At 44.0% G+C, this 19,773-nt stretch overlaps 1 protein-coding gene across 6 annotated transcripts in view; it reads left to right on the forward strand.

The window, feature by feature from the left end:
• ITGB5 (integrin subunit beta 5) overlaps positions 1 to 19,773 on the forward strand; it is a 131,482-nt gene that overhangs the window by 20,631 nt on the left and 91,078 nt on the right. For all 6 annotated transcript variants that reach the window (XM_077990904.1, XM_077990906.1, XM_077990902.1 and 3 more), the window contains 2 exon segments: positions 1,783 to 1,868; positions 15,934 to 16,138. In XM_077990904.1, the coding sequence (XP_077847030.1) occupies positions 16,102 to 16,138 (37 nt within the window). In that variant the 5' untranslated portion in view covers positions 1,783 to 1,868; positions 15,934 to 16,101.

The following is a 19,773-nucleotide window of genomic DNA, read 5'->3' on the forward strand; positions in this document are numbered from 1 at the left end:
GTGTGATGTCAGAGAACTTTTCTCATATGTTTTCTTTTACATTTCAGGTGTTACATTTAAGGTTTTAAACCATATTGAGTTGATTTTTTAAATATAGTGTGAGATAAGGGTTCAGTTTCATTCTTCTGTATATGGATATCTTGTTGTCCCAAAACCATTTATTGAAGAGACTAGCCTTTTCCCATTGTGTGTTCTTGACAACTTTGTTGAAGATCAGTTCATTGTAAATGCCTGGATTTATTCTGGGCACTTTATTCTGTTCCATTGGTCTATATGTCTGTATTTTTTTTTGTTGTTGTTTTTGAGACGGAGTCTCGCTCTGTCGCCCAGGCTAGAGTGCAGTGGCCGAATCTCAGCTCACTGCAAGCTCCGCCTCCCGGGTTCACGCCATTCTCCTGCCTCAGCCTCCTGAGTAGCTGGGACTACAGGTGCCCGCCACCTCGCCCGGCTAGATTTTTGTATTTTTTAGTAGAGATGGGGTTTCACCGTGTTAACCAGGATGGTCTTGATCTCCTGACCTCGTGATCCGCCCGTCTCGGCCTCCCAAAGTGCTGGGATTACAGGCCTGAGCCACTGCGCCCGGCCTATGTGTCTGTTTTTATGCCAGTACCATGCTGTTTTAATTACAGTTGCTTTGTAGTATATTTGAAATCAGGTAATACAATGCCTCCACCTTTGTTCTTCTTGTTTAAGGTTGTTTTGACTATTTAGGTTTCATACAAACTTTTGTGGTTTGATAAAAATTTTAGGATTTTTTTTTCTATTTCTGTGAAAAATGACATTGGGATTTTGATAAAAAGTGAATTAAATTTTTAGACTGGATAGCATGGACATTTTAACAATATTAATTCTTCCAAACCATGAGCACAGGATATCTTTCCATTTTGGGGGTCTTCTTCAGTTTCTTTTTCTTTCTCTCTTTCTTTCTTTTTCTTTCTTTCTTTCTTTCTTTTCTTTTCTTTTTTTTTTTTTTTTTTTTTTTGGCTTTTGAGACTGGGTCTCCTTCTGTTGCCCAGGCTGGAGTGCAGTGGTACGATCATGGCTCAAAGTGTGTACTATTACACCTGGTGAAATTTTGTTTTTCTTAGAGACAGGGACTCTACATTGCCTAGACTGGTTTCAGCCTCCTAGGCTCAAGCAGTCCTCCCGCCTTCACCTCCAAAATGTTGGGATTATCATAGGCGTGAGTCACCATGCCCAGCCTTGGGTTTGCTTTTTTTTTTTTTTTTTTTTTTAATTTGACCTATTAATAGATATGTTGAATCAATGGATTTCCTCTATCTTAATTCAACATTGTGTTCCTGGGATACATGGTTTCTTTCAGTACATTGTAAATTTTGATGTGAGAGTATTTGATTTATAATTTTCTTTTTTTAAAAAAATTCCTGAATAAAACCAATGTATTGTTTCTTCTTTCCTTTTTTTTTTTTTGTACTATTTTTGTCATTTTGGACAGACTAAGTGTAAAGGGGCCTTTCTTGTTCTCTCTCAGAAAGAGAGGATTTGCCGAGTTATGGGGAAAATGAGAATCCAAGTGGGTCTAGCAGAAGAAATGGAAGTTGCTAACACAAGCATGCATGTTTGGTGAATGCTTCAGAAACTCAATGTTCAGCCTCAGCAAATGAGTCTTAACCTGCAATTAACAATGGGACCTGCACCCTTTAGACTCAGAGAGGCCTCCTGTTAAAGAAGGAAGTAATTCTCCCAACTTATTCAAAGGCCTGATCCATGAAATTTATAGCCAGGAACTAATTAGTGCATCATCTTTATCTTGCTTTAAAGGTCTCAACATATGCACTAGTGGAAGTGCCACTTCATGTGAAGAATGTCTGCTAATCCACCCAAAATGTGCCTGGTGCTCCAAAGAGGTATGTAGGTGGGGGAGGGGAGGAAGATGGGAAGGAATGTTGCGAGGGTGAGGGTGAGGAGGGGGCAACACCACAACACACCAGTTCACTGTACCTAAAAATCCTATGCAGATTCTGTAAGCTGCCTCTTCCCCGTCAGGCCAGAGTGATGACAAATCCAAGTTTATGAGACAATAAGATAAACTGGGTTTCTTGATAGTGTGGAATGCTAATCCTGTTTGGGGAAACAAGACTTTCCTTCCCTTTTGTTTGGAAACCAATTAGGATTCATCTGTAGTTTTCAGATCTTTGGTTTGAGAACACCAGAAGACCTGAGCTTGTGAATCGAGTTTGTTGCATAATGATTCAAAACATGTCTAGATGGGTGGCATGTTGGTGGAGGCCAGTCATCTTAGTGTGCTTACTTGAAAATAAATATTAGGAATTAGTCTTTATGGAATGATTTTATTTAAAAATAATGGCTGCCATTTCTTTAAGCCTTTTAGAAAGAGATATAAGTTTGGGACAATGTTAGGCTATTGATATCATAAAGCAATGTGGGCTGGGTACTGTGGCTCACACCAGCATTGTGGGAGGCCAAGGCAGGAGGATTGCTTGAGGCTTGAGCTTAGGAGTTTGAGTCCAGCCTGGACAACATAGAGACTCTATCTCTACTAAATAAATCAGGAAAGAAAGAAAGAGGGAGGGAGGGAGGAAGGAGGGAGGGAAGGAAATGTAACTTTCTAGACTAATCAGAACATGATTGATTTCTAAATTTCCTGTCTTGAAGGAAATTTCTGGGTCACAAACCCTCCATGTAAAAGGGCCCCATTAAGGTTATTTGTAAAAGAACCCAGGACTTGCTGTTTTGGACTGGCTCAGTCTGCAACTCAGTGTGTGATCCCTGTCAGGAGGACCAAGAGATGGCTCTCGAGAGGCTGGGGTTAGTCTCCATCATGGCAGCCTCAGAGGTCTGGGGATTCCTTTAACCTATGATGGCTAAAAATGATAATGTGGGGAACTTACTAGATGTCATACCTTTTGTATATCATATAATATCTCTGATTCTCACAACAGCTCTGTCAGGTGGGTGTAATACACTTGTTTTATTGATGAAAATATGAGGCTCAGAGCAGTAAAGTGACTCACTCAAGGTCATACAAGTGTGCCAAAGCTGGGGTTTTAATCTGACTTCTGAGCCCAAGCTTTTCCCTCCAGACTATATGGCCTCTTGCTTGCTATATGAACTCTCTAAAATGTCATTTTAAAACTTTGGGAGTTCTCAGTTTACTTTGAGAGAGGAATCTTTCCAACATATAAACCTTTAATCATATTTGTGATTAATCGTACCATCTTTGTTATCACCCTTCTTTAAAATCTTCCTTTTGTTCTCTGTGACCTGCAGTGCAGGTCAATAGAGACCTGCTCTGTGGTCTCTTGCCTTCCTCCTGCCATCATCTCTTGTCTGACCTGAAATTTAGCCAGAGGGAACCACCTGCAGATCCCCAGAGAACTCAGCTTGAGAACCCTGCCTGATCTTCCCGGTGTTGCTCCTCTCCCCAGAAAGCCTTGCTGGCTTTTTCTTCCTCTTTCCTTCTTTTTTTTTTTTATTTTTTATTTTTATGAGACAGGGTCTTGCTCTGTCACCCAGGCTGGAATACAGTGATGCAATCGTAGCTCACTACAGCTTCCCTTCTGGGCTCAAGCAATCCTCCCACCTCAGCTACCAGGTAGCTGGGACTACAGGTGTGCGCCACTGTGCTCGGCTAATTTAAAAAAAAATCTTTTAGAGATGGGATCTCTCTATGTTTCTCAGTCTTGTCTGAAACACCTGGCCTCAAATGATTCTCTTGCCTTGGCCTCGCAAATTGCTTGGATTACAGATGTGAGCCACCATGCCCGGCCCCTCCTTTCCTTGACTGATAACCTTGTTTTATCATTTTTAAGAATCAATTCGGCCAGGCGTGGTGTCTCACGCCTGTAATCCTAGTACTTTGGGAGGCTGAGATGGGCGGATCACAAGGTCAGGAGTTCGAGACCAGCCTGGCCAATATGTTGAAACCTCATCTCTACTAAAGATACAAAAAATTAGCTGGACGTGGTGGCGTGAGCCTGTAATCTCAGCTACTCGGTAGGCTGAGGCAGGAGAATCGCTTGAACCTGGGGGGTGGAGGCTATAGTGACTTGAGATTGGGCCATTGCACTCCAGCCTGGGCAACAGAGTGAGACTCTGTCTCAAAATACAATACAATACAATACAATACAATACAATACAATAACACAACACAACACATTACATTCAGGCCCAGCGTGCAGTGGCTCACACCTATAATCCCAGCACTTTGGGAAGCCAAGGTGAGTGGACTGCTTGAGCTTAGAAGCTCAAGACCAGCCTGGGCAACATGATGAAACCCCATCTCTACAAAAAATACAAAAAATTAGCTGGGTGTGCTAGTGCATGCCTGTAGTCCCAGCTACTTGGGGGACTGAGGTGGGAGGATCACTTGAGCCCAGGAGGAGGACCTGTAGTGAGCCGAGATTGTGCCATGGCACTCCAGCCTGGGCGACAAAGCAAGACCCTGTCTCAAAAAAGAAAAAAAAAAAAAAATAATCGGTTCAACCTCATCTACTCCATAACGACCTGCGTACCTGATCGTCTCCATCTGTCTATCCAGTCATTTATCCATCCATCCATCCATCCATCCATCCATCCATCCATCCATCCATCTGTGTATTCATCTGTGTATCCATTTGATATGAGAATGTAAGCTCCCTCCACTGGAGTGTTAGGGACAGGGGTTCTTTTTTTCTTTTCTTTTGAGATGGAGTCTCACTCTGTAGCTCAGGCTGGAGTGCAGTGTTGTGATCTCGGCTCACTGCCACCTCTGCCTCCTGGGTTTAAGCAGTTCTCTGCCTCAGCCTCCTGAGTAGCTGGGATTACAGGCACGTGCTACCATGCCCGGCTAGTTTTTATATTTTTAGTAGAGATGGGGTTCACCATCTTGGCCAGGCTGGTCTTGAACTCCTGACCTCGTTTGTGATCCACCCACCTCGGCCTCCCAAAGTGCTGGGATTATAGGCGTGATCCACCATGCCCAGCTGGGGCAGGGGTTCTATCTGTTTTCTTCATTACTGTATTCCTGAATGGTGCTTACCACATAGTAGTTGCTCAAAGAATTTCACTGGATGACTATTTATTGTGTGTCTGCTAGGTGCAGGCCATGACTACCTTTTTGTCTCCGTGTACTCTGTGCTTCTTTAGCACTTATAACCTCGTTTTGTTTTAATTTGTTTTCATGCCTGTTACCAACTACATCATCATCTCCTTCAGAAACTGAACTGCCTTATTCATCTTGGATACCCTGTATCCAGTCAAGAATCTGGCAGGAATTTGTATTTGATATAAGAGTACTGTTAAAAAGACATGGAGTTAGAAAAACCAAAGTTTCAATCAGCTTTGCCATGATTTAATTTCTTGATATATAAAATGAAGGTGACAGTTCCCACCCTCCAGCATAACTGGGAATGTAAAATGAGATCGGTGCATAAGAGGACTTGTGGACGGGGCTGATTTAGCTGAGCCTCCTGAATGGCTGCCACTGTCATCCATAAATATTTTCTAGTGACATGTGGCTAGAAAATCCAGAAGCCAGGTCCATTTTTACTTTAAGTAGCTTCCTTCCTTGTGCTAGTACTTCCACAAGTCAGACTTCCTGATGCTGACAGTAAATGAAGGTGTCCCTAGGAGCTTGTTATCACCCCAACCCACATTTGGGTTCCCTGTCTAGCTCACTGGGCTGCCTCTCTGCTCATTGGAAGCCTCATTCTTAGCTGAAGAAATTCCTATGATCCCTGCCCTGGCATGCAGCTTCCCATCTTCTTTGCGGGTGACCTCTCCCCAGGGCATGGATGTGTTTTAGAGAGCTAGGTTGGAGAGTTCGGGAATGGTTATTTATTTATTTATGGCAGGGTCTCACTCTCATCATCCAGGCTGGAGTGCAGTGGTACAATCATGGCTCACTCCAGCCTCAACCTCCCAGTCCCAGGTGATTCTCCCACCCAGCTTCCTGAGTAGCTAGGATTACAGGCATGTGCCACCATACCTGGCTAATTTTTGTATTTTTAGTAGAGCTGGGGTTTCACCATGTTGCCCAGGCTGGTCTCAAACTCCTGGGCTCAAGTGATCTGCCTGCCTCTGCCTCCCAAGTGTTGGGATTATAGGTGTGAGCCACCATGCCTGGCCATGAATGGTTTTGATCAACCCCTTCTCCTTAGCAAGACTGAGTAAGTGTCGCTGGGTGCCTTCTTAACCATATATCCCAGGACATCATCAAAAATGTAATGAGCGTTTGATGTGTGTGTACACTGAGGGTTGCTGCCCAGTAGACAGCCAGTGAGGGCCAGGTTCCCAACCTATGAGGATGAATCCCACGGCACATTCCATGGGGATTCTCCTGCTCTAGGTCCCATGAAGACTTACCCTTATTTTACTTGAAGTGGGCATGGGCACTCCTTATCCCTGCATTTCACATCCCTTGTAACCTAATTCCATGCCTTCTGGCTCCGTCTCCTCCCACAGGTATCGTGTGTGAGTCCACCAGTGTCCTTCCCCACCACCCCCTGAATGGTGCTCTTGCTGGTTCTCTCTTAGTTGGCTCTGTGCCACATCAGCACTGGCTCTCTTGCCTTTGTTTACTTTTTTTTCATTTTTAATCATTTAGTTTATTTTTGGAGACAGTGTCTTATTCTGTTGCCCAGGCTGCAGTGCAGTGGTGTGATCATAGCTCACTGCAGCCTCAATCTCTCAGACTCAAGTGATCCTCCCACCCTAGCCTCCCGAGTAGCTGGGACTATAGGCCTATCCCACAACACCCAGGCAAAGTTTTGATTTTTTGTTTGTTTGTTTGTTTGGTAGAGAACAGGTCTCACTATGTTACCCAGGCTAGTCTTAAACTCCCGGGCTCAAGTGATTCTCTCACCTTGGCTTCCCAATGTGCTGGAATTACAGACAGTGAGCCACTATGCCTGGCCTCTTGCCTTTATTTTCTCACCATGGTTTACCTGAGGGTTTCAGACTTACTCTCTGCCCTCATATCCAGAGTCGCCAGACTCTCCCTTACTCTGAGACCAGGATGTGTGGGTCACTGCCTGTCTTGGCCTGTCCACGCTGCCCCTGCCTCTCTGCAACACACTTTCTACCTTGTTCTAGACAGCCTTGGCCACTTGCTTCTCAGCCACTTATGGTGCTGTTTGTACAGGACAGCTTAAGACACATGTATTGTGTTCTCACATTGCTATAAGGAAATACCCAAGACTGGGTAATTTATAAAGGAAAGGGGCTTAATTGACTCACAGTTCAACATGGCTGGGGAGGCCTCAGGAAACTTAGAACCATGGTGGAAGGTGCAGGGGAAGCAATGCACCTTCTTCACAAGGTGTCAGGAAGGAGAAATGCCGAGCAAAGAGGGAAGAGCCCCTTATAAAACTATCAGATCTCAGGACAACTCACTCACCATCAAGAGAACAGCATGGGGGAACCCGCCCCTGTGATTCAGTTACCTCCACTTGGTCTCTCCCTTGATTTGTGAGGATTATGGGGATTATAGGAATTACAATTCAACATGAGATTTGGGTGGGAACACAAAGCCTAACCGTATCAACACACAATAAACCCCAGCAGTTTATGATCTATTTTGTCCATCATTTTTTAAAATGGACATTTTGTTTCCCCTCTAAGATTTTAAATTTTACAACCCAGCTAGATGTCTTGAGGAATGTGCCTGGAGGAGAGTGTGTGGATGCTTTCTAGGCAGGGCCTAGGGGTAGCCCACATTCTTCCTACTCACACTGTTGCCTAAAACCCAGCCACATGGCAATGCCTAACTGCAATGAGAACTGGGAGACTTTCTCTAGCTTTGTGCCCCAGAAGAAAGGGAGAATGGGCTCAGTGTACTGGCAGCTTATGCTCGTGTCACTCGCAAGAGGACAGTGGTTTGGGAGAAGTGGGCAAGGCTTAGGGATCCGTGCTCCCTGTGAGAAAGCAGGTTTGGGGAAAGCAAGAGAGTAGGCAAAGACAGGCAGAGAGATTGCACTTAGGCCTTGCAGAAGCTGGGAGGCTGTCAGGGTGTGAATATGAGGCTCTGTGAAATGGTGTGGCTGTGGGCAGTACCAGGCTGCTGTGAAATCCGGGAGAAGGACCAGGTTAGGCAAGGCCACCACTGTGGAGCTGAATTCCCACAGGGAGAAGAACAATGAGGCCTGAAGTATTTGGATGCGTGGAAATGGGGTCAGGCATGGGAGAAGACTAGTGAATTCTGGGCTGGGGTGAGCAGTCTTTGCCTGGGGAAGTAGATGTGGAGAAGCAGCAATGCATCAGCAGGATTGGAGGTAGGAGCATGAGGAGGGAGACAGGTGAGAGGCTGGGAAGCAAGATGGGCCAACTGAAATGAAAAGAATCAATATTCAATCCAGCTCACATAAACTATAGATTCCTTAAAGAACATCTCCTTGTGGTCAGACTAAATGAAAGAAATAATATTGGCCTGTTGTAGACACTTCATAAATATTTGTTCAATGAATTAAGTAAGTCCATTGGAAGCTGGTAGAGGGATTTCTCCATCCCCCAGGCAGGAAGTATACGTGGCAGTGTGTTGCTGACACACAACACACATTTTGGTTGTCATCAGCTACCTTCTCACATCCCTGAGGGTTCTGCCAAGTTGGAGCTGCAGGCATGGTTGGTTAGGGGGCCAGGCCGTGCTGTATCCCAGCCAGAAAGGTCAGCCTCAGCAAGAAGCCAGCTCCCCACCTGTGTCCACTTCTCCCCTGGGTTCTCTGCCTGTTTCCCAGTTTGTTTCTTCCCTCTTCATCCCAGGGATTGGGTATGCTGGCCTCCTTTCTTGCTTGGCCCTTTTGTTCAAGGACCTACAGTTCCTCAACTCTTCTACTCTGTTTCAGAAGCAAACAAGAATTTGTCTTTTCCCCCAAAATAATCACCCTCGCCTTTTTAGAGTTTTAGCCTTCAGCAATAGTAGGTAGGATGGCACTCAAATAATGTAATGTCTGGTCTGACATAGAGGAACCTGAATGCACTCACTGTGATGCTGGACAGCCAAGCACCCATTGAGCACTAGCCTTGACTGCAGGGTAAGAGATCTTGATTAGCAAAAAATATATAGGGGAGCTGGGCATGGTGGCCACGCCTGTAATCCCAGCACTTTGGGAGGCTGAAGCGGGTGGATCACTTGAACTCAGGAGTTTGAGACCAGCCTGGCCAACATGGCGAAACCCCATCTCTACTAAAAATACAAAAATTAGCCAGGCATAGCGGTGGGTGCCTGTAGTCCCAGCTATTCGGGAGGCTGAGGCATGAGAATCACTTGAACCTAGGAGGCGGAAGTTGCGGTGAGCAGAGATCAGGCCACTGCGCTCCAGCCTAGGCGACAGAGCGAGATTCCATCTGAAAAACAAACAAACAAAAAATAAAATATATATGGAGTCAGATGTTACATATTACAATAAGTAGCAGACCTCATCTTATCCTCCATGTAACAGTGATGATGGGGTGAGTGAGCATGATGGCCTACAATAAGTTGCAAACACCAGTGTTCTAACAAACTAAAAACAATCTAAGTTTAAAACACCTCTCTTTTCTCTTTTATATTATTACCACTTAGTAACTAAAAGCAGCAAAAGCCAGGCGTGGTGGCTCACGCCTATAATTCCAGCACCTCGGGAGGCTGAGGCGAGAGGATTGCTTGAGCCCAGGAGTTGTAAACTAGCCTGGGCAACATAGTGAGACCTGGTCTCTACAAAAAAAGTAAAAAATCAGTGGAGTATGGTGGCACCTGCCTGTAGTCCCAGCTACTTGGGAGTCTGAGGTGGGGAGGCAGCTTGAGCCTGGGAAGTTGCAGCTGCAGTGAGTGGCGATCACGTCACTGCACTCCAGCCTGGGTGAAAGAGCGAGACCCAGTCTCTCAAAAAAAAAGCTGCAAAGGACACTTCAAGTTTCTGTTTCCATTCTGCTGCTTTTCCCCTTTGGAGAGTTTGATAAGGGCATTTCTGGAGACCAGGGATCAATGCTTTGTTTGTGTATGGGAACCTCTTCCAGCATAGAGCATAGGGAGCATCTGCAAGCAGTTGTGTTGTGGCCCGTTAGAAGCCCATCCTTCTTGCTTGGGCTCCTTTTGTTCAAGAAACAAAAGGTTTCCATTTTTCCCTGTTGAAATGAAGTCCCCCCTCCTCTTCTATAGGTTGAGGCGCTTCTGTACCTGTTTCTCTGCAAGAGGATATTTATCCCTCATGTTTGGTAGGTAACAGATCTCTGTATTTGGGGCAGCAAAGAAATGCTCCCTTCAGAAGGATGGAATCTGTGGGCCCAAAGTTAGTTTCCTGCTGCAGAACTTGGCAGTGGCCTTGGCTAAAATGGGAGGCACACACATGCTGCAAAGAGCACTGGATTTGGGCTCAAGAAGCCTGGGCCAGATGAACTTCAACTTCTTGGGTGAACTTAGGCTTGTGGACCTCTGATTTCCCACCTGTGGAAGCCAGGGGATGGCACCAGGTGATGCAGTCAAGGGCCCTTCCCCTTGGAACTTGCTATGTCTGACACCTGGCAGAAGGTCTTGAGTGTCAGGTTTCTGGGATCTGAAGCTGTTACACCATCAGACATCGGGATGTCATTCATGTCAGGAGGACTTTCTCTTTTTTTTTTTTTTCAGCTTTCATGTTAGATTCAGAGGATACATGTACAGGTTTGTTATACGGGCATACTGTACTCAAGTAGTGAGCATAGTACCCAATAGGTAATTTTTCAACCCATAAACCCTCCTGACCCTGTAGTTCACAGTATCTGTTGTTCACATGTTTATGTCTGTGGGTGCTCAATGTTTAGGTCCCACTAATAAGTGAAAACGTGGTATTTGGTTTTCTGTGCCTGCATTAATTTGCTTAAGAAGGAGAATTTTCTTAAACATGAGTCTGCCTTTTCTCTAAGTCTTTATGATTTGAGGCATCTGTATTCATTGAATTTGGAGCTTAGAAATATAGATATTGAAGGGCTGGGTGTGGTGGCTCACACCTGTAATCCCAGCACTTTGGGAGGCTGAGGCCGGTGGATCATGAGGTCAGGAGATTGAGACCATCCTGGCTAACACGGTGAGACCCCGTCTCTACCAAAAATACAAAAAATTAGCCAGGCATGGTAGTGGGTGCCTGTAGTCCCAGCTACTGGGGAGGCTGAGGCAGGAGAATGGCATGAACCCGGGAGGTGGAGCTTGCGGTGAGCTGAGATGGTGTCACTGCACTCTAGCCTAGACAACAGAGCAAGAGTCCATCTCAAAAAAAAAAAGAAATATAGGTCTTGAGACATTTTCTTTCTTTCTTTCCTTCTCTTTTTCTTTCTTCTTTCTTTCTTTCTCTCTTTCTTTCTTTCTTTTTTCTCTCTCTCTCACTTTTGTTTTTTTTTTTTTTTTTTTACCTTAAACTACTAAAGGTTAAGAGACGTTTTCCTGATTTATAATGTTTGTATACCTGGAAGGTCATAGCCATTACTAGATATGCCCCTGGTCTCTGTCATTTTGGTTTTCTCTCTTTAAATATGCATCTACCCTTGTTCAAAATTAAAATATCTAGGCCAGGTGTTGTGGCTCATGCCTGTAATCCCAGCATTTTGGGCGGCCACGGCCATCATCTGAGGTCAGGAGTTCGAGACCAGCCTGGTCAACATGGCAAAACGCCATCTCTACTAAAAATACAAAAATTAGCCAGGCATAGTAGCACACGCTTGTAATCCCAGCTACTCAGGAGGCTAAGGCAGCAGGATCACTTGAACCAGGAGGCGGAGGTTGCAGTGAGCTGAGATTGCACCACTGGACTCCAGCCTGGGTGACAGAGTGAGACTCTGTCTCAAAAATAAAAATAAAAATAAAAACAAAAACATAAATACTTAGAAAGGAGCACACGGAATAGAGGAGAAGCTCTTGGCTTGTGGCCTGACTCCCTCTGCTGAGGTCTGCAGCACTCTCAGTTCCTTTTCTTGGGCAATAAGAACCTATAGCTACAAATCAGTTGTGCTTACTCATTCCTTATCGGGTCAAAAATAAATCAATCAAAAGAAATTAGTCACAGCAATTTTTTGGACTCTGTGCCAAAAGAGATCTTCACCTCTTAGGGGGAATTTCCGTGTTAAGGCAGCTGTCTTACCCTCAAAAGCTTCTTCGGACCTGTCGTGCCCCGTGGTGCCTCAGCTAGTGGCTCTGAGTCCCTAGAGCTCTGGGACAATAATGACAGGACTCGATATATAGGTAAAGATGTCTCAAAGTTATTGAGCATGTCAATAAAACCACATGGCCTGACCCAGGTAGCAAGAAAGCGAACTTTGACACTGATAATAGAGATGCATGGCACTGAGAAGAAATCTAACTTTGGTCCACATGGCATATGGGGTATCCTTTGCTGTCTATAAAGCTGGAGTTACTGAGAATAGGACTCCCTTTGTACCATCACGTTGCTGACTCGGTCTGCACTTCCGAAGTCAGTGTAAGCCTGCAAGTTGCAGCTTTAATGTGATTAATAGTGGTTTCCACACTGGCAACCAGGTGACAGTGCAGGAGCCCATGATTCTTGTTGTTAATGCAGCTAACTTCAGGGAAGCCTCGTATGCACTGGAGCTGAGATTTATCACAACCTTAGCTGAAGAATGTTTTTAAGGAGAAACATGGGAAAGCCGCTGCCAATGAAGGGCATGAAGAGGGCTTTGCTCCTAACATCCTGGAGAATAAAGAAGCCCCAGAGCTGCTACACTGTGCACTTGGGAAAGCCAACGACACAACTAGGGTTATAATCGGCACTTATCTGGCTGCCTCACAGTTCTTCAGGCCTGGGAAATATGATTTGGACTTTAAGTCTCCTGATGGTCCCAGCAGATACATTTGGCCCTGTACAAGTCCTTGATCAATGATGGGTAGTGTCCATCAAAAATCCCTTTGAGCAGGATGTTGGGAAGCTCAGATGAAGTTCACTGCCAGTGCATGTATCCCAGCAGTGGGGGGATCATCTCATTGACCAACCTAAAGGAATTGTGCACCTGCCTCCTGCTTAGGTGAAGCAGGTTGGCTCTGTGTCCTGGTCTATTCCAGAGTGTAAGCTGGTCCAGACCCATAGGAAGTGTGTCAGGGGTTCCCATTACTCTGAGGAGACTGACCATGCTTCCATTGCCACCCTGGTGGTGGGGCTGTGCACTGGACTGATCAAAACAGGTGCACCTTGACAAACAGAACTGGGCCAAGTATAGTCAGGTCCTCAGAAGCAGAGGGGCTGGATAGCAAGGCTCAGTTCGCCAGTGAGAAATTCAGAGATTCTCTAGCAGAGTAAGCACTGGGCAGGCAAGTCGCTGAGCTCTTCAAGCTCTGGAAAGCTAATTAGACATCTACTTCAGACAGCTCAAGACAGCAGAACCAAACTGGCAGGGCCCTCAGGTTGTTACCCCTCCTTTTCCCAAACCCTGTGTTTTTCTTCTCACTGCTTCACTAGAACTGCTATATGAGAGTCAAGCTTGACCACCTGGAACCCCATTTAGAAAGCTCTGCTTTTAAATCTAAGGCCAGAGGCCGGGCACGGTGGCTCACACCTATAATCCCAGCACTTTGGGAGGCCGAGGCGGGCAGATCACAAGGTCAGGAGATCGAGGCCATCCTGGCCAACATGGTAAAACCCTGTCTCTACTAAAAATACAAAAATTAGCTGGGCATGGTGGCGCGTGGCTGTAATCCCAGCTACTCAGGAGGCTGAGGCAGAAGAATTGCTTGAACCAGGGAGTCGGAGGTTGCAGTGAGCTGACATTGTACCACTGCACTTCAGTCTGGTGACAGAGAAAGACACTGTCTCAAAAAAAAAAAAAAAATGTAAGGCCAGAATAATATGTGTGTGTGTGTGTGTGTGTGTGTGTATAATGTGTGTGTGTATAATGTGTGTGTGTGTATATGTGTGTGTATGTGTGTGTGTGTGTATATATATATTTATTTATTTTAACAAAGTCTCACTGTCGCTCAGGCTGGAGTGCAGTGGCAAGGATCGTAGCCCACTGCAGCCTGGAGCTCCTGGGCTCAAGCAATCCTCCCGCCTCAGCCTCTTGAAATGCTGGCATGAGCCACCATGTCTGGCCAGAAAACTCATTTTTCTAACCTTGTTTCACAACAAATCTTTATGGAGCCACTTACACCTTTGGTGTAGTCCTGGAGGTTGTTGACAGGCAAGATCCTTGGGGATTTAGTGCACAAATAAAAAAATCATTATTTTAAAAAAGAAAAACCCAGAAAACAAACAAACATACCATAGGCTTAGGACAATACCTCTGGCTTTACTTATTTAAAAGCACTGCAGTATCTTCTTGACTTCTTGTTCTTTTTTGTGTTTGCTTTTTGTTTTTCTGAGACAGGCTCTTGCTCTGTTGCCCAGGCTGGAGTGCAGTGGCACAATCGCAGTTCACTGCAGCGTTGAACTCCCGGCCCAAATGATCCTCCTGCCTTAGTCTGTCAAAGTGCTGGGATTACAGGTGTGAGCCACCACACCAGGCTGACTTCTTAATCTTGAATTTTACAAGGATTCTAAAGGGCATTGGATAGTTCTAGGATATCTAAGACCTTGAGGGAGGGTGCATTCCTCTGATTTTTGTACCTCTGCCAGCAGTCTGGCTTCTAACAAAGTGGTCAAGGGATGCTGACTCACGTGAGGCTTCTGGCAAAGTGTTCCAGAGGGAAGAGGAAGAGACCAATGTCCTAACTCCTCCAGAAAGACTCATAGGACAGCACTGGCCTCCAGCCTGCCAGAGCGGGAGGCGGGCAGGGGAGGATCTTGTTTTTTACATTCACCAGTGAAAAGGTGCTCAGAGAGAAGCCTGGGCTTGCTTTGCCATTAAAAACCCCTTTGCTGGAGATGACCAGGGAAGCTTCATGTTTTATAACAAAGTATATTGTTTCATTTAAAAATTAATACCTTAACCTCCTGCTGTCCCAAATGAGGTTGAGTTGTTCTGACGTCCAGCTTTCTTCCAAACCCAAAGAAAGACTTTTCCTATCAATATGTTGTTATCAAACAACAAAGATAAAAACAAAAATGTTTTCGTCACTTTATTATAGCACCTCATTTAAAATTTTTCTTTTAAATCCTAATAAATACAATTCTATATTCTGGGATTTTTTTTCTTCCTTAGTGTAAAGATTTTAAATTTCTTCTTAATTTCCATAATTATTTGTAATGACTGTCATCTATTGAAGTGATATGCTATGTTATTATTATGGTTTAAGGATTTAGGTTTGCAAGTTTTAAAGATTATATTACAAATAATACTGCCATATACATCACAAAGAGTTTCTCCTTTCTCTTTAGATGATTTTCTTGTGATAAGTTTCTTGGAGCAGAGCACTGGGTCAGTGGATATGACCTGCACTGCCACGTTGTTCTCCTGAATGATTATTCAGCATCCAATGCCAGTGAAAGATGATAAGTGAACAGCTTAAAGGTTAACTCTTGAATGCCCAAGGGAAGACTTCTCAGCCACTTATATGTCATCTTATTTATTTAACTATATATTATTTCATCTACTTATTTATTTATTTTTAGAGTTGAGGTCCCATGTTGTCCAGGCTGGTCTCAAACTCTTGATCTCAAGCGATCCTCCCACCTCAGCCTCCCAAATAGCTGGGATTACAGGCATGAGCCACCACGCCCAGCAATATATAACAACTTTTAAAAAATTTTAGCTATACAACTTTTGATCATTTCTGTTTCTTTCTCTTGCTTATCATGTAGGCAGTTAGGAACATTTTAACCATCAAAATAACAAACCGAACATTTTTATTATGTGTTTACAGTTTACAAAATACTTTAATATCCAGCAGCTCAGTTAATCCTTACAATACTTGGTGAAGCACCTGGAATAGGGATTACCATTTCCTCTACTTTGAGACAATGAAAATGGAAAGTAGAGAATTTAAGGTCAACCGGATGGAGACGCAGCCACAGCATGCCATGTTTTCGGGAGACATCCTGACCACCTCCTACTCTCTTCCTCTTTTTCCCTGCCTAGGACTTCGGAAGCCCACGGTCCATCACCTCTCGGTGTGACTTGAGGGCCAACCTTGTCAGAAATGGCTGTGGAGGTGAGATAGAGAGCCCAGCCAGCAGCTTCCATATCCTGAGGAGCCTGCCCCTCAGCAGCAAGGGTTCGGGCTCTGCGGGCTGGGACGTCATTCAGATGACACCACAGGAGATTGCTGTGAACCTCCGGCCCGGTGAGTTGCCCACAGAAAGGGCTAGATGCTCTGGGATCAGGAAGGCCCATGGAGGAGGTGGGACTTGTTAGTAATGGGACAGTGAGTCAGGCCAGGCTGAGAACAGAGTCACGAGATGGTGATGGGGAGGTGAGGCTCAGACCTCAGGAAGCAGAGTATGTTCTTATTGATGTGTCTGTGGATAGGCTCTGTGGACAGAGGAAGATCTTTGCTATTTTTAAACAATTGGGGTGAAATATACATAACATTTACCATTTTAAGCATTTTCAAGTGTACAGTTCAGCAGCATTAAGTAAATTTACAATATTGTATAAACATCAGCAGTATCTATTTCCAGAACATTTTCATTGTCCTAAACAGAAAATCTATACCCATTAAACATTAATTCCTCATCCTCTCTTTCCCTTGGTTCCTGGTAATCGGCATTCTACTTTATTTTTATTTTTCATTTATTTTTATTTTTAAATTTTGTTTAAATCAGGGAGCAACTGATGGCAGAAATTACAGTCATTCAGGGTGTAGTGGCTGCCCACTCTGCTTTCCAACTCTGAATTTCACTAGTCCAGGTACCTACCATAAGTGGAATCATCCAGTATTTGTCCTTTGAAGTTTGACTTATTTCACTAAGTGTAATGTTTTCAAGTTTCACACATGTTTTGGCATATGTCAGAACTTCATTCCTTTTTTGGCTGAGTAATATTTCATTGTATGGGTGTATCACATTTTGTTTATTCATTTGTCTGTCAATGGACATTTAGGTTGTCTTCAGCTTTTGGCTATTGTGAATAATGCTGTGGTTTATTCTAGGAGGATGCTGGTAGATTTACTCCTTAGTGAATGCAAGTTGCTCAGGAAACACGCCACTTTTAGGAAAAAGTGTTTTTCCCCATCAGCAAATTCCATTTGAGTCTGTAGCATTCTGGAAGGACAAACTTTTAGAGTGGATATTTTTTTTTTTGTGACCCTCGGAACCTGCAAACCTTAGAGTTGCTTAATATAAGGAAATGGTAATATAATTACTTATAATGTAATACAAATAAACAGTTTTGCATACCTACTATGTGCTAACCACTTGACCTAACTTTAAGGTAGCTATCTTTTTTTTTGAGATGGAATATCGCTCTGTCACCCAGGCTGGAGTGCAATGGCACAATCTTGGCTCATTGCAACCTCCACCTCCCCGGTTCAAGAGATTCTTCTGCCTCAGCCTCCCTAGTAGCTAGGCGTGCACCACCATGCCCAGCTAATTTTTTTTTTTTTTTTTGTAGAGACAAGGTTTCACCATGTTGGCCAGGCTGGCCTTGAACTCCTGACCTCAGGTGATCTACCCTCCTCGGCCTCCAAAAGTGCTGGGGTTACAGGCATGAACCACCATGCCCTGCCAGGTAGCTCTCATTTTACACACAAGGAAACAACCTGCTCAAGGTCTCTCAGTTAGTAAGTGGTGAATCGATTCAGCCCCAGGTCTTGGTAACCACAAACCCGTGGTTGTTTCTAGTTCACCACTTTTGTCATCGAATATTCTGCATATTAGAAGCCTTACAATGTCAAAGGGTTGGATGTGCACGTGGCTAAATTGGAAAGTATTATGCTATTGGGAAGGGGCAGATTTTTTCACATTTCACTGATTTTTTGCTGTTTTCTTCTATCCCATGGTCTAGGAAACCATTGGCAGTAACTGTTTGTAGATGGTTTATGTAGACTCCAGGGAAGCTTATAGCAGTGGAAAGATCATGGATCTGGCTGGCTCTCTTGGGTTCTAGCTCTGCCTCTGTCCCTAGCTCGGAGGCCCTGGGCAAGTTACTCCATCTCTCAGCATCTTAGGGTCTTTGTCACCTTTGTTCCTCACGGGCGTGTTCAGAGGTTTAAATGGGACTTTTTGTATCAGTGAACTTTTCAAAGTTAAAATTTTTATTATTTTCAAAGAGCAGTGGCCAAGGGTGCCATATAGAGGTTTGACCAGGGATGCTCAGTGCCTCAGAAATGGATTTAGCACAATGCTGCATGTGGCAAGCACTCAGTAAAGCTTGTTGTTGTTGTGGTTGTCATCGTATGGTCTGCACCATGAGTTTTTCAAGAAAGAGCTGCAAGTCATCATCAGTTGAGAAATGTTTTATTTTGTCTATTTTAATTGTCTTGAAAATAAGAAACAAAAGAAGAGCGTAAGATGGCCCTGCTGGATAGAGAAGCCTAAACTATTGGGTTGCCTGTTCAGGAATCAGTGTTGAGATTAATTGAAGTTAGGATTTTTGCAAACCTTCTCACTGTCAGCGACACTCAGCCTTTTTAGTGAGATACTGAGTTGAGAGAGAAAAGGAAGGGAACTCTTACAGAGCTGGTGAGTGGGTAGAAAAAAGTCAGCTGAACCTTTATGTGGGCAGATGGTTGGTGATGTCCTCTGGGGAAAGAGAAATCTCTTATACGAAGACAGGCTCAGGGTCAAGGGTTTGGACCTAAAGGGGATATAGGAGTTGTTGTAGACTATTAATATATTGGAACATTGTGTTGTATAAGAATAGTGTATTGACTAATATGAATGCCATATCTTCTTTTTTATCATAGTAACAGTATAGCAATAGCACATGAAATTCTAGAAAAATAATCCACTTTAATATAATATTATTTTTCATTTTTACTATGTCCTCTGTCTTTATTCACCTCTTTGTATTTTTCATATACTTATTATCATAAGGTATGTATAATTGTGCTATTTTCATTCAATAATCTTTGAAAATGAGGACAAAAATTCACACCTCCGAAAGAGTTTGTAGTTTCAGAGCCATTGTGGAGGAAGGTTTTAATTTACATTTTTGGAACTCCTTACCTAGAATAGCTCTCAAAGCCTGTGGTGTTCTCTCCAAAAAGTATCCTTTATGGTGGCAAATCTCTCTTCTTTAGGGTAGACTTAACTTAGGAAAGAGTTGCATCACACAAATCCAAAGATGTCCACACTTTAATAATTCCAGTTTTTAAAATCAGAATTAAGGTGTGAGTGTGAGCAGAGATGGTTGTCTGGTTTGACTACCAACTGGCCTTTACGGCAGTCCCTGTAGAAGAGTTAGAGAAGGCCAGGTAAGGTGGCTTATGCCTGTAATCTCAGTGGTTTGGGAGGCTAAGGAGAGAGGATCGATTGAGGTCAACAGCCTGGGCAACATAGTGAGACCCCGTTGCTATGGGGGAGACTGAGGTGGGAGGATCCCTTGAACCCAGGAGTTTGAGGCTCCAGCCTGGATGAAAGTGAGACTCTAAACAACAACAACAACAACAACAAGAACCCAAAATAAAAAGCAAGTGATTTGAGTAACGGCCGGTTTGTATGCAATCCCATATTTATGCATAAAACTCAATATATGCTCAATTAAAGAAAAAAATCATTCTTATTTGGCATAGTTACATCTCCTGCTAAGCATTATTATGATATGGTTTCTGGTATTAGAAATAAAATGGAAACCATGACCCTATGTTTATACAAAAATACAGTGTGGGTGCTGTGTACAGCTCTGTCTTGTGGAAGGTATCATGGTGGAGAGCCCAGTGCTGGGGGTGTCAAGTGGATGGAGGAGCTGACTGCCTTCTGGAAACACACCCAGACTATGAAGAGGGTTCAGTCTGAAGAGATGAAGACTAGGAAGAGA

The sequence above is a fragment of the Macaca mulatta genome, chromosome 2, assembly GCF_049350105.2.
Source record: "Macaca mulatta isolate MMU2019108-1 chromosome 2, T2T-MMU8v2.0, whole genome shotgun sequence".
Lineage (NCBI taxonomy): Eukaryota > Metazoa > Chordata > Mammalia > Primates > Cercopithecidae > Macaca > Macaca mulatta.